The 11,771-nt window shown below is 40.4% G+C and overlaps 1 protein-coding gene across 1 annotated transcript in view; it reads right to left on the bottom strand.

The window, feature by feature from the left end:
- Positions 1-2,022: 2,022 nt before the first annotated feature.
- Positions 2,023-11,771, bottom strand: part of Ros1 (ROS proto-oncogene 1, receptor tyrosine kinase) — a 170,801-nt gene continuing 161,052 nt past the window's right edge. The window contains exons 43-44 of the mRNA XM_008835788.2: positions 8,023-8,189; positions 2,023-2,403 (exon numbers count right to left, since the gene is read on the bottom strand). Coding sequence (XP_008834010.1) covers positions 2,096-2,403; positions 8,023-8,189 — 475 coding nt within the window. The 3' untranslated portion in view covers positions 2,023-2,095. The remainder of the gene's footprint in view (positions 2,404-8,022; positions 8,190-11,771) is intronic.

The raw sequence follows: 11,771 nt of genomic DNA, 5'->3' as shown, positions 1-11,771 counted from the left end.
GGAGGGAGGGGAAGGGGAAAAGGGAAAAGGGAAAGGAAAGGAAGAAGGAAGGAAAACAAGAAATTTTCAATTATAAGAGAGACCATGTAATAATGTTAAACAGAAGAAATGAGGAGAGATAGCTACAATCACTCTAGAAGCAAAAGTAAACTCACATAAGAAATCAATCTAGAGGATACTATACATGTGCACATGCATTAAAATGTTACATAGGGGGCTGAAGCGCTAACTCAGGGGTTTAGAGCACTGGCTGCTCTTGCCAAGGACCCACATTTGGTTCACAGCAACAACATGGCAGCTAACAACTGTTTATAATGCTGGTTCTAGGGGATTTGATGCCCGCTTCTGGTGCACTTACATACATGCATGCAAAACACACACATAAAATAAAATTAAAAAATCAAAAAACATAAATATGTTACATGGTACCCCATTAATATTCTATGTGTCTGGAGGAAGAGGTTCATGAGCCAGCACCCCTAACTGAGGAGGTGTTGAAGCTGATGGCTTCTGGGGAAAGAAGAGTCAGTTTTAGACTGCAGCCTCAGTAGGTTGACCGTGCTCTAGAGGATAGACCCACACCCATGAGTACATTGTAGCACAAATTGGACTAGATAGGTTATTTTTAAGGGAGAGGGTAAGGCGGTGGGAGTGGATCTCGGAGGAGTTAGGGGAGGAATGGGGGTGAATATGATCAAAATACATTGCATAAAATTCTCAAAGAATAAAGTATTACATAAATAAACATATGTACAAGTTTTATTTTTAAGTATGTTAAAAATAAATGATAAGAAATTAGAAGCTAAAAAGGCATATCCTAACTTATTTCCAATAGTGTATAGAGGGTATATTTTAGCTTCTTAATTCTTTTGGTTGAGTATGATATCTAGGAGGACGGGCACAGGCCATCGAATTCAGGCACTATGTATCCCTACCAACTGCAAAAGGAAAGTTAGATTTTTTTTTCTTTTTTTTTTTTTTTTTACCAAGAAGAAAGTGTCAAAAAAAAATCAAAGGCACCCGAACACTTAGCTGTGCTTTAACAGTCATTCTGAGGATAAAAGGTGGATTTGAGACTGGGGGGAACTGAGAATGAGAAAATATGTTTTTCCCTCTTTATATTTGTCACCATTTCAAGGGCTTCTAGAATATGAGGTCTCGCCTACATTTGACATGAGTTCCAAAGCAGCCCCACCCCCAACTAATATAATCCATCTATCTCAGAAGATAACTCAGGTTTGAAAGGCTCATTTTGAGTCCTCTTGGTATTTTACTAATTTTCTAGTATCTCTATATGATCTGAGGCTAGGACTTGTTCCAAAATGTGAGATCAACCCAACAGTCTGTTAACCATGGATACCTACTTTGCCTCACCCACATTAGCCAAGTACTCTCCACTGAGCTACATCCCCAGGACCCCCCACAAACAATGTTTATATTAGTTTTCCATAATAGCATAAAAGTCACAAGACAATTTTTACATCACCCAAAGATCACAAAATATCAAATTTTGGGATTCAGAGATATTCATGGTCTGGTTTTCACTATGCCTGAAACTGCTGTTCTACATTACCAAAATACAAAATATTTTGTATTAGAGTGTAACAGCTTCCCAAATGATTGCTTATCACAGAAGGGCTGCCTCCTCCTGTACATGTTTTAGTCAATTCCTCTGCCTTCTTTAAGATAACCTGTAGTGCAGCTGGTCCTCAGCAGATTTCCCATCCCTCTCCTTCAGGTCTGTGAACATACTTAGTCCTATCTCTAATCATTGGCAAGATGTTTTGACTACATCTCAGATGGTAGTGTGGGCAATGTACTAAAGTTAAGGACTGTGGAAGAGAGAGACTTGGAAGACTCCCTAGGCTTTCCATATACACCATGATTCCTCCTTGCAATCAATCCCTCTGCAGGTTAGGCCATTGGTAAACAGAATGCTATGAATGAAACCAAATGACTCTCTGGACCAAAACAAGAACTCAAAAATTTCACTGTCAACTCAGAGTCGTAGGCCACCACCACATCTTTATTTTTTTCTGCCAGTGACTACTTAACAGGACATTTATCTCAATGCTGTATACCCTAGGAGGCGCTATTAATCAGACCCATCTCCAAGTCCACTGTGAGAGAGGCAGGCATAGTTCAGGCCTTCAGGCATGCCAGGAGGGCAATAAGCCACTTGTTCTTGGCAGAAATCTTCATCTGCATGTGGTTGCTTCTCATCTTTCCTCAGACCACAGGACTCAGATTCCTTGGAACCTAAAGGACCCTCAGAATTTTCATCACCTTGGCTGCATTCTGTGGCAAGTACCATATAGTTTAACCCTTCTCGGTTCTTGGTTTCCATTAAAGCAACTGGAGTAACATCATTTGAATTCAGAGCAACCACACTGTCATCATTACCTGTGAAAAAATACAGGCGTCATTCCAGTATCTAATTTATTTTATTTGTAATAATATACAGGCTGTATGAAAACTATGACAACTTCAACTTTATATAGTTTTTAAGCTAATATTTATGAGGACAACTATAATAAAGTGAAACAACTAAAGACAAAAGTAAATAGAGTATGCTCCCTATTCTAGAATGGAATAGATAAATATCTATAGAAGATGATGTCTAATTAAATAAAGGACTGTGTAAGATACCATGATGCCACTGAGGTGACTGACTTTCCTTAAATAGAGGGAACAGGTCCCTGTAATTGTAATAAAAATTAGATAGCCTCAGGTATCTTTTGTCTGTTTTGATCTATTACAGCAACTGAGTACCTACCTTTGAAGGTTTATTCCTTGTATTTGGTCATTTGTATTTGCTATTTTGAGTAATTTAGCTGCTTTTTTATTTATTATTTTATTTTATGTGTGTGAGTGTATTGCTTGCATGTAGGTAGGTGCACCCATGTCATGCAGTGCTCGCAGAGGTCAGTTCCCCTGGAACTGGAATTACAGACAGTTGTTAGCTGCTGTGTGGGTGCTAGGAATTGAACCTGGGTCCTCTGCAAAAGCAGTCAGTACTCTTAACCACCAAGCCATCTCTCCAGCCCCATTTTAAAAAATATTTCCTTCTTTCTTATTCTTAGATGGGGTCTTGCTATGTAGCCCAGACTGGCCATCAACTTGATCTGATCCTCCTACATCATGCCAGGCTAGTAATTACTTGTTAAATTAATATATTTTAGTGCCTGCCTACTAGAACTCAGGCTGTATTCTATATGTCTATAATATATAGAGAGTTGTTGCTCTTTGGAGTTTACATTCTAATAAGAGTCAGGCAATAAACAAGTAGACATGTAACTCTCTGTCAGGTGATGATAGTCAGTATGGAGGGCAATCAGAGTAAAGATCAAGATAATAACAGGGTGAAAAGGGAATGCCATTTTAAATAGAGTTTCAGCAAAGTGTTCATGAATGAGGTAAAATTCTAGCAGAGGTGTAGATTAAATAAAGGAATTCTTCATGTAGCTATTTCAAGTTTTTGTTTGTTTCATTCTTTGTTTTCTTAGACACAGTACAGGGCACTGAACCTAGAATCTCACTCATACTTCCCAGGTGATCTACCACTGAACCACATCCCCAGCCCTTTCATAATTTTTAAATATAAGGTCACCCTAAATTTCCCAAGCAAGACTTGAACTTGTAATCCTTCTACCTCAGTCTCTCAAGTAGTGGGATTTCAGGCATATGCCACTCAATTTTCTTTAGCTCTGTGTAGGCTCCAGTACCATGTGACTATTTTAAAAGAGCACTGAAGGGAGAGAGAAGAATAAGAACAAGGGTCCAGAGGCAGGAGTGTGCTGGATGAAGGAACAACCTGGAAGCCTATGGGACTGGTCCTCTTTAGCTGTGCTTGTGACCACACAAAGGAGTGGATGCATACTTGGCCAATTTGGATGGGAAGAGTTTGCAAGAAGGAAAATGACATGAAATATATTATTATGACTTTGCTTATTTTAATCCTTATAGAGCCCTTGTTATAAAGTAGAACATTCTGTTATCTTCATGTATTAACTCTTTTTTCTCTATTAATTAGTTACTATTATTGTCTGCACTGAAAAAAAATGAGGAAAATTAGTTACCCAATAATTGGCCCAGGCCACACAGCTAGCATAAGTGTGTGTCCTAACAGTTTCCCTCTCTGAAGGTGTGTTAAATTTCCATGTTGTGTGAGAAACAGTGAGTACAGTGTGCCCTATAGAGGTCCCTGGGAGGCATAAAGGGTGTGTGTGTGTGTGTGTGTGTGTGTAGTGACTGCAGAAGCAGGATGTCTGAAGGTGATTTATCTTCTGCACAATTACACTCAGATTATTCCATCTTTTCTTCTTAAAGGCTGATATTCCTATATAAAAAAGTAAAAGTAGCTTGTGGGACTCTAATAACAGCTTCTGAAACAAAATTCTAAAAAATTCAAAAAGATCAATGCACAACAGTAACATAGAAAGCCTAAATTATGGAAAATGTTATCAATGCTTTTCAATCTTTGCATATTCCTACTTAGATGAAATTCATGATCAGAAGTATTTCTGTCTTTCATGAAGTGACATTTTAAACATCAGAAACATTGCAATAAGTAAATGATGTTCCTTCCTCTCCTGCCAACACAAGGGCATCTAAATGCACTCCCTAAAGGAGGGAAGGCCTACTGGCCTGCCTACCTGCCAAAGGTTTGATGCCTTAGCAATGAACTTAAATTGAAGGGTGAGAAAAGTGAAATGATTTCATAGGGCTACAGTAAAATCTAAATCCACATCACACCCAATTTTTCTAATGATTTTTTAGGTAGATCCACATATTTATCAGGTTTCACACCTTACTGTTCTGCTCTTTCCATTCTGTAAGAGCACATGAACCACGTCCCAGCCCTGTATGCTGAGGGGTGTTATTTCCTTTGAAAACCTGGAACACTCCTAAAGTACTAGATGGCCAAGCTACAAGCTCATAGGCCTCTTGACATCATCTAACTTTCTTCTTCATTTTCAAATATCATTACAGCATATTCCAAAAAGTGAGACCCTGCTGCAAATTTCTCCCTTATACTGCTGTGCATCTGAGAAAAATCATTAGCGAACTACTTTATTGGTTGAGAATACTTACAGCAATATTTAGTAACTTGACCCTGGCAAGCTTTCAGCAATTAATACATCTTGTTGCATAAAGAGCTTAAGAGAGACAGTGGTGATGGGAGAGTCTGTTTTGTTTATTTTTGTTAAAAATTTATTTACTAGAAAGCCTACAGATCAGACCATAGGCAGATACTCTGAATAAAGACATGCCTTCAGCAACCTCTTCAAGAGGGAAATATTAAAATAAAGACTTCCAAGTAAGACAGGGTATTTACAGGCGAGACATATGCCGGCTGACTGGCTATGTTTAGAACAGCACAGGAGCATTTAGATTTGTTTCCTGTGGAACTCTCTGGGACTGATGAGGTGATGTTTATACAAATGTTTGGATGAAGTCACTGGGATATTTTTACTAGATGCTCAGATATGTTACTGATCTTCTCTCTATTCCCTCTCTGCCCCATTAGGTCAGTAGGACCATAGACTAGCCATAGCATTATTGTTGCAATTCTAAGGTGTTTTATTTAAAACTGAAAAAATCCCTTCCAGGGATTCCCTGTCATCTTATATGGCCCCCACAGTAACAAAAAAGAGACACTTAACTTCTGTGTTAAATATGTTCCCCAGTCTGCAAAGCAGCAAAGTATTATTAAGCACATTCTTTTGTATAAAAAAGTAATTACATCCAGGCTTGCCTTGCAGGAGCTGTTCCATGACTTCTGTCCCTTGAAACTATACCGACTCTGCCCTTGATTCTTCCTTATTCTCCCCCTCTTCATGGTCAAAGTTTTAGTGATTCCCATATTTCTTCCCATTCCTTCCTTATCTTTGCGATATGTATTAATTGCAAATAACAGAATGATGATTTCCCTTTTACTGGTTATATTTGTCATAGGCCAGGATTGATTTCTAAATTATCATAGTTTGATTCTATTTCCTGCTAAAACTTTTCCTACATCATTGTTATGAACGTTTATGTCTGCTTCTCTGATTTTATTAATGATTTTTATTTGAATTTTTGAGACAAGTTCTCACAAAGTATCCTTAGATGGCCTAGAACTTACTATGTAGAGCAGGTTGGCCTTGAATTTCTGACAGTCCTTCCTGCTTCTGCCTCCAAAGTGCTAGGGTTGCAGGCATGCATCACTACACTGGGTTTTATTAATGATATTTATAACTTTAATTCTTTCTGCCTACATTTGACATCCACATCCACTGGGTATAACCAGAATAAAATGAAGTATCATTTCTACCAGGCAGTAAGTGATAAGTTCCTTTGTTCTGCCTGACTGTGCAGCCCATTACTGACAGCACAATCAGGGAGAGTACGTGAAGATTCCTTGCCACAGTCATGGTTCTGCAAAGGTCGAGAACAAAGGCTCGAGAGCAGAGCCAAACTCTGTCTCCACAGTATGGTGATGAGCGATTTGCTAAATATCAATTTTCTTTTCTGTAGAAAAAAATGATGACAATAATGATTCTTAGAAAGTCCATTGGGAGGATATGATGAACTAACCTACATAGAACAGTGAGAAGCACATAAAAATGCTAAAATACAAGTAGCTGGGGCTGTAACGAAAGCCTATCACAAGAGGGCTTTGTTCTGGACACTTGGTTTCAGCACCGTTTGCTGCCTATATCAGCCTCACAGAAGAACCACTGATATAATACAGTCAAGAGATTTTACTATGAACTTCTAAAAGTCTATGGAAACTTCTGGTAGAGCCTCACATAAAATTAAAGTCTCAGGACTATCATGGCATCCTCTGTGATTTTTATACAATATATTTAACATTCTGGAAAGCAATGATTTCATGACAAAAAAAGCTGGAATTTAGAATATAATGCAAATAGAACCCAGCAAGCTTTTAATCCCAGCACTTAGGAGGTAAGACAGGAGGATCGGAATTCAAGGTCATTCTCAGCTATACAGTGAGTCTGAGGCCAGGCTGGGCTACATACGACCCTGTTCCAAATTTTAAAGAATAATTAAATAAATAATAGAATACAGGCCCACTATAAGAGCCAAGCATCCCCCGGAGTGCCAGCTGTCTCTGCCCTGCTTGTCCACTTGCCTCTTTAGCAGCTCACTAGCCTTTGGGTTTCCATGACAATGTTGTCTTGGGGTCTTCCTCTTCCATCTTCTCCTGTCTATGCCCACCAACTTCCTTTGCCCATTTCTCATATTCTTATGTACCAAATGGTACATTTTTTTCAGGAAAACATATAAATAAAAAGATATTCATTAAAGTCGGGGCTGGAGAGATGGCTCAGCAGTTAAGAACAATGATTGTTCTTGCAGAAGACCCAGGTTCGAATCCCAGAACCCACATGGCAGCTAACAGCTGTCTGTAACTCCAGTCCCAGGAGATCTGACAGCTTCTTCTGACCTCCACGGGCACTGCATGACACGGGTACACTTACATGCAGGCAATACACACATACACATAAAATTAAAAAAATAAATAAAAATTTTTAAACGTTTTAAAAAAAAGATATTCATTAAAGTAATTAGAATAGTTGCCAGGCCAGGGCAGAGAGGAAGTAGAACCAGAGAAGAATATAGGGGCAAGAGGACTAAACAAATAAACAGATAAGAGAGAAGCCCTGCAGAGGCCAGTGATGATACTGTGCCATAAACAGAGGTCTATAATTAGCTAAACTCTGCACTTAAGGTCCAACTGATGACAGGTGAACAGACTCAAGAAAAACAGCCTAGCATGTGAATTCTCCTCTTTACTACCTTAGATATTAAGTTCAGGGGCCATAGTATGATCTTTTAAAAAAAATTTAATATACATTGTAAAGTGTTTTTCAAGTAGGAATACAATGAACAGTTATGATAATGATGGTGCCAGTATATTATTAGTTGTACCTACCCAGTGATACTGTCTGTGTAGATTCCATTTTAATGTTGTTCAGTCACACTAAGGAGAAAATTCTGGAGAATCAGACTCACCTTCAAAGCCTTCATTGACGGCCCCACTGGCATTTGGCTCATAACTGCACTGAGAAATATCACTTAAGGAAATATTTCTGAAAAATAACTGAAGCTGGTCTTGAATTTTACAGAAAGTGGGTCTTTGGTCAGGTTCTTGTGCCCAGCACTGGCACATTAAATTCCACCTGGATGTGTAGATAAAGATGAGAAAGAGAAAAATGATAGGATGTCATTAGTGATAACCTGGTTGCTTGTCACAAAGAGTGAGTTGGTCCAAGTCACTCAAGAGCAGAGCCAAAGACATAAATGAACAGAGCAAAGATTTGCTTTTAAAAGGAGGTCTAATATTAATACCTTTAATATATAACATCCTTCTTTTGAAAAAGTGACATCTCATCTGTGATTAATCCAAGTCAATAGATAGATAAATGAATGATTCGAAATTTCTACTCAAGACATCAGAGAACTAAGAGCTATAAAAACCCCTAAAGAAGAAAATATTTTTTAACTTTAACTTTACATAAGTATAACAAAATCAAGGATAGGCTCCAGTCTACAGAGACACATAGTGGCAAAATGAGAGATAAAAACCAAATTTGATCCTGGAGTTTTTACTAATTACACTGCTAACTCGGAGACTCAGTTCCCCAGACATTCATAGCAGGGTGACTGAATTGTCTTTTTTTTAAATGACCGTCTAGGAACTGTCAGGATAGCACCCTTAACTAGTGTTCATTCATTCACTGTATATGGATTTATTGGATACTTATTTTACAATAGACTATTGGAAGCGAGGAATTGCAGTTGTGTGGCCCTTGTCTACAGAGGTGGCATGTACAGTACATGGAAAATACACAGTTTTTCACACTACAATTCAAATGAGTAGGGAGAAAAAAATTAACTCTCCAAATATTGTCTATAAATTTTTTTTCCAGAGTTCCTGCCTAGCAGAAGAAAATGACTTCATTTAATACAGTGTGATATATAATCTAGTTTAGTTCACCATCTTAAATAGTCCTTCTAGGTAATGTTCATATTTCTCTACATAATAACTCAGTCTGTCTTATTTCCATACTATTCCCACCCCTTTCCACACATCCCAACCTTCTTTCCAAAATAGTATCAAGATATATACCAGGAAAGAAAGCGGCTTATGTGATGTATAGTGGGACCATTTGGGATGGTCTATCTATGTACTCTGGATCTTTGCTGATCTCTGTGGCTGATCTGGAATTCAGTCAGGAGTGACTAGTCTCACCCACCCTGCATGCATCCGTGTCTACCAGGCCTCTGAGAACTCTGCCTGTTCTTGGGGCTTGTCCTTGTGGAGCAGGCCTTCCCTTGTCTCTAACTCCAGGTTTCTCTGTGACTTAGTCATATCCTGAACCTATAAACAGGTCTCAGGAAAACCAGGCCTGTTTGTACTGCATGCCTACATGGGGCTTCTTGGCTATATCTAACTCTCAACAAAATATTCAAACCAGATGGGAAACAATGAAAATCTGGAACTATAGTTCAACTTTCTCTGTCTAGGCATGTCATTCCACCTTCTTTCTTAAATATTCTATGTATTATTTTTAATTTTTGTGTATGAATATATTGTCTATGTGTATGAAAGTGTACCATGTAGCGCATGCCCAAAGAGAGCATAGGATTTCCCTGGAATTGGAGTTAAGTCAGGTTGTTAGCTGCCATGTGGGTGCTGGGAATCAAACCTGGGTCCTTTGCAAGTGCTCTCAAGTGCTGAGCTGTCTCTCCAGCCCACATTCTACCTTCTTAACAACGATGGAACTTTCTATGTCAAAATGGGTCAATGATCTCGTCGTCCTCCCACAGGGGAAGGCAGTGGGTCGTTCACAGCCTTGGTGTTGCCTTTCTAATGACTGGAAGCCAACAGAGGAGGCCCTAGGACCTAGAGCCAATACCTTCACCCTCTGCCTCTAACTATGAAGTTCTCTTCCTCTTCTTCTTCCTGTCACCCATAGCTTAAAAGGTGTCTTCATTTGTTTCTTCATTGCTGTGACAAAACACTCTGACCACTACAAACTTGGGGAGGAAAGGGTTTATTTATCTTACATTTCCCAGGTCACAATTCATCAGGGAGCCCAAAGTAGGAACTCAGGGCAGGAACCTGGAAGCAGGAGCTGGAGCACAGGCCATGGAGGGATGCTGCTTACTGGCTTGCTCCCCTGGCTCCTGCTCAGCCTACTTTTTTTATGCAACAACAGGCCCACCTGCCCAGGGGTGGCACCACCCACAGTGGGCTGGGCCCTCCCACATCACTCATCAAGAAGATGCCCCTCAGACATGGCCACAGGCCAGTACAATAGAGGCAATTCTCCAATTGAGGCTCCCTCAACCCAGGTGTGTCAAGTTGACACTAAAGCTATCCAGCACAAAAGGGTTCATTCCTCACTTCATTAGACTATCTTCATAGTTTTATTCTGTTACAGTTGTTCAACCTGGTATTTCAGACAACGAGTAGCTAAAGGATCACTCTCTCACCTCCATTCTTGCTTTTCTAGGCTACAGTCATGAAAATGATCAACCTCTTTCATCTTTTTGATTTTCTAGAGCTATGAAGCAGATTGGAGATGAATAAAGGGGTAGATAAATAAGCATAAACTGGGAAGTGTTTAAAAGTATTAGTACTACCACTTCAATAGAAAAATATGTAATTAGAATTGCATTAAGTTCTTCAAAAAGTACAAAAGAAGATTAGCATAAGTTCTAATAAACATGGAACATTTCTGGTGAATTGCTCACAAAGACCCCTTCTGAAGAGATGACACTTAAGCACAGGTACTTGTGGGAAAGTAAGATGCTAGTCATGGGAAGAGGGTATGGTTGGAAGTCAGGGAGCACATTGCAAGAGGGAAAAGAGTTTGTAGAGTCCTAAATTTAGAAAGAGTTGGGCATGGTTTAGAACCTGAAAGAAGTCAGGGGCATGACTGAAAGTGCAGCCAGGGAGGGGAGAGAAGGAAATGACATCAGAAGGCAAAGCAGGATCAAGCAGGTCTCACAGGCTACAGAAGTAGAATCATGCAGGTCTCACAACCCAGGGAAGCAGGATCAAGCAGGTCTCATGGCCCAGGGAAGCAGGATCAAGCAGTTCTCACAAACCAAGGAAGCAAGATCAAGCAGGTCTCACAGGCCAGGGAAGCAGGATCAAGCAGGTCTCACAGGCCAGGAAAGCAGGATCAAGCAGGTCTCACAAACCAAGGAAGCAGGATCAAGCAGGTCTCACAGGCCAGAGAAGCAGGATCAAGCAGGTCTCACAGGCAAGGGAAGCAGGTTCATGCAGGTCTCACAGGCCAGGGAAGCAGGTTCATGCAGGTCTCACAGGCCAGGGAAGCAGGTTCATGCAGGTCTCACAGGCCAGGGAAGCAGGTTCATGCAGGTCTCACAGGCCAGGGAAGCAGGTTCATGCAGGTCTCACAGGCCAGGGAAGCAGGTTCATGCAGGTCTCACAGGCCAGGGAAGCAGGTTCATGCAGGTCTCACAGGCCAGGGAAGCAGGTTCATGCAGGTCTCACAGGCCAGGGAAGCAGGTTCATGCAGGTCTCACAGGCCAGGGAAGCAGGTTCATGCAGGTCTCACAGGCCAGGGAAGCAGGTTCATGCAGGTCTCACAGGCCAGGGAAGCAGGTTCATGTGGGTCTCACAGGCCAGGGAAGCAGGTTCATGCAGGTCTCACAGGCCAGGGAAGCAGGTTCATGCGGGTCTCACAGGCCAGGGAAGCAGGTTCAAGCGGGTCTCACAGGCCAGG

Source organism: Nannospalax galili, unplaced genomic scaffold, assembly GCF_000622305.1.
Source record: "Nannospalax galili isolate Female #2095 unplaced genomic scaffold, S.galili_v1.0 scaffold417, whole genome shotgun sequence".
NCBI classification, from domain to species: domain Eukaryota; kingdom Metazoa; phylum Chordata; class Mammalia; order Rodentia; family Spalacidae; genus Nannospalax; species Nannospalax galili.
Note: the sequence above shows the minus strand (reverse complement) of the source record. Positions and strands in the feature narration are given on the sequence as shown.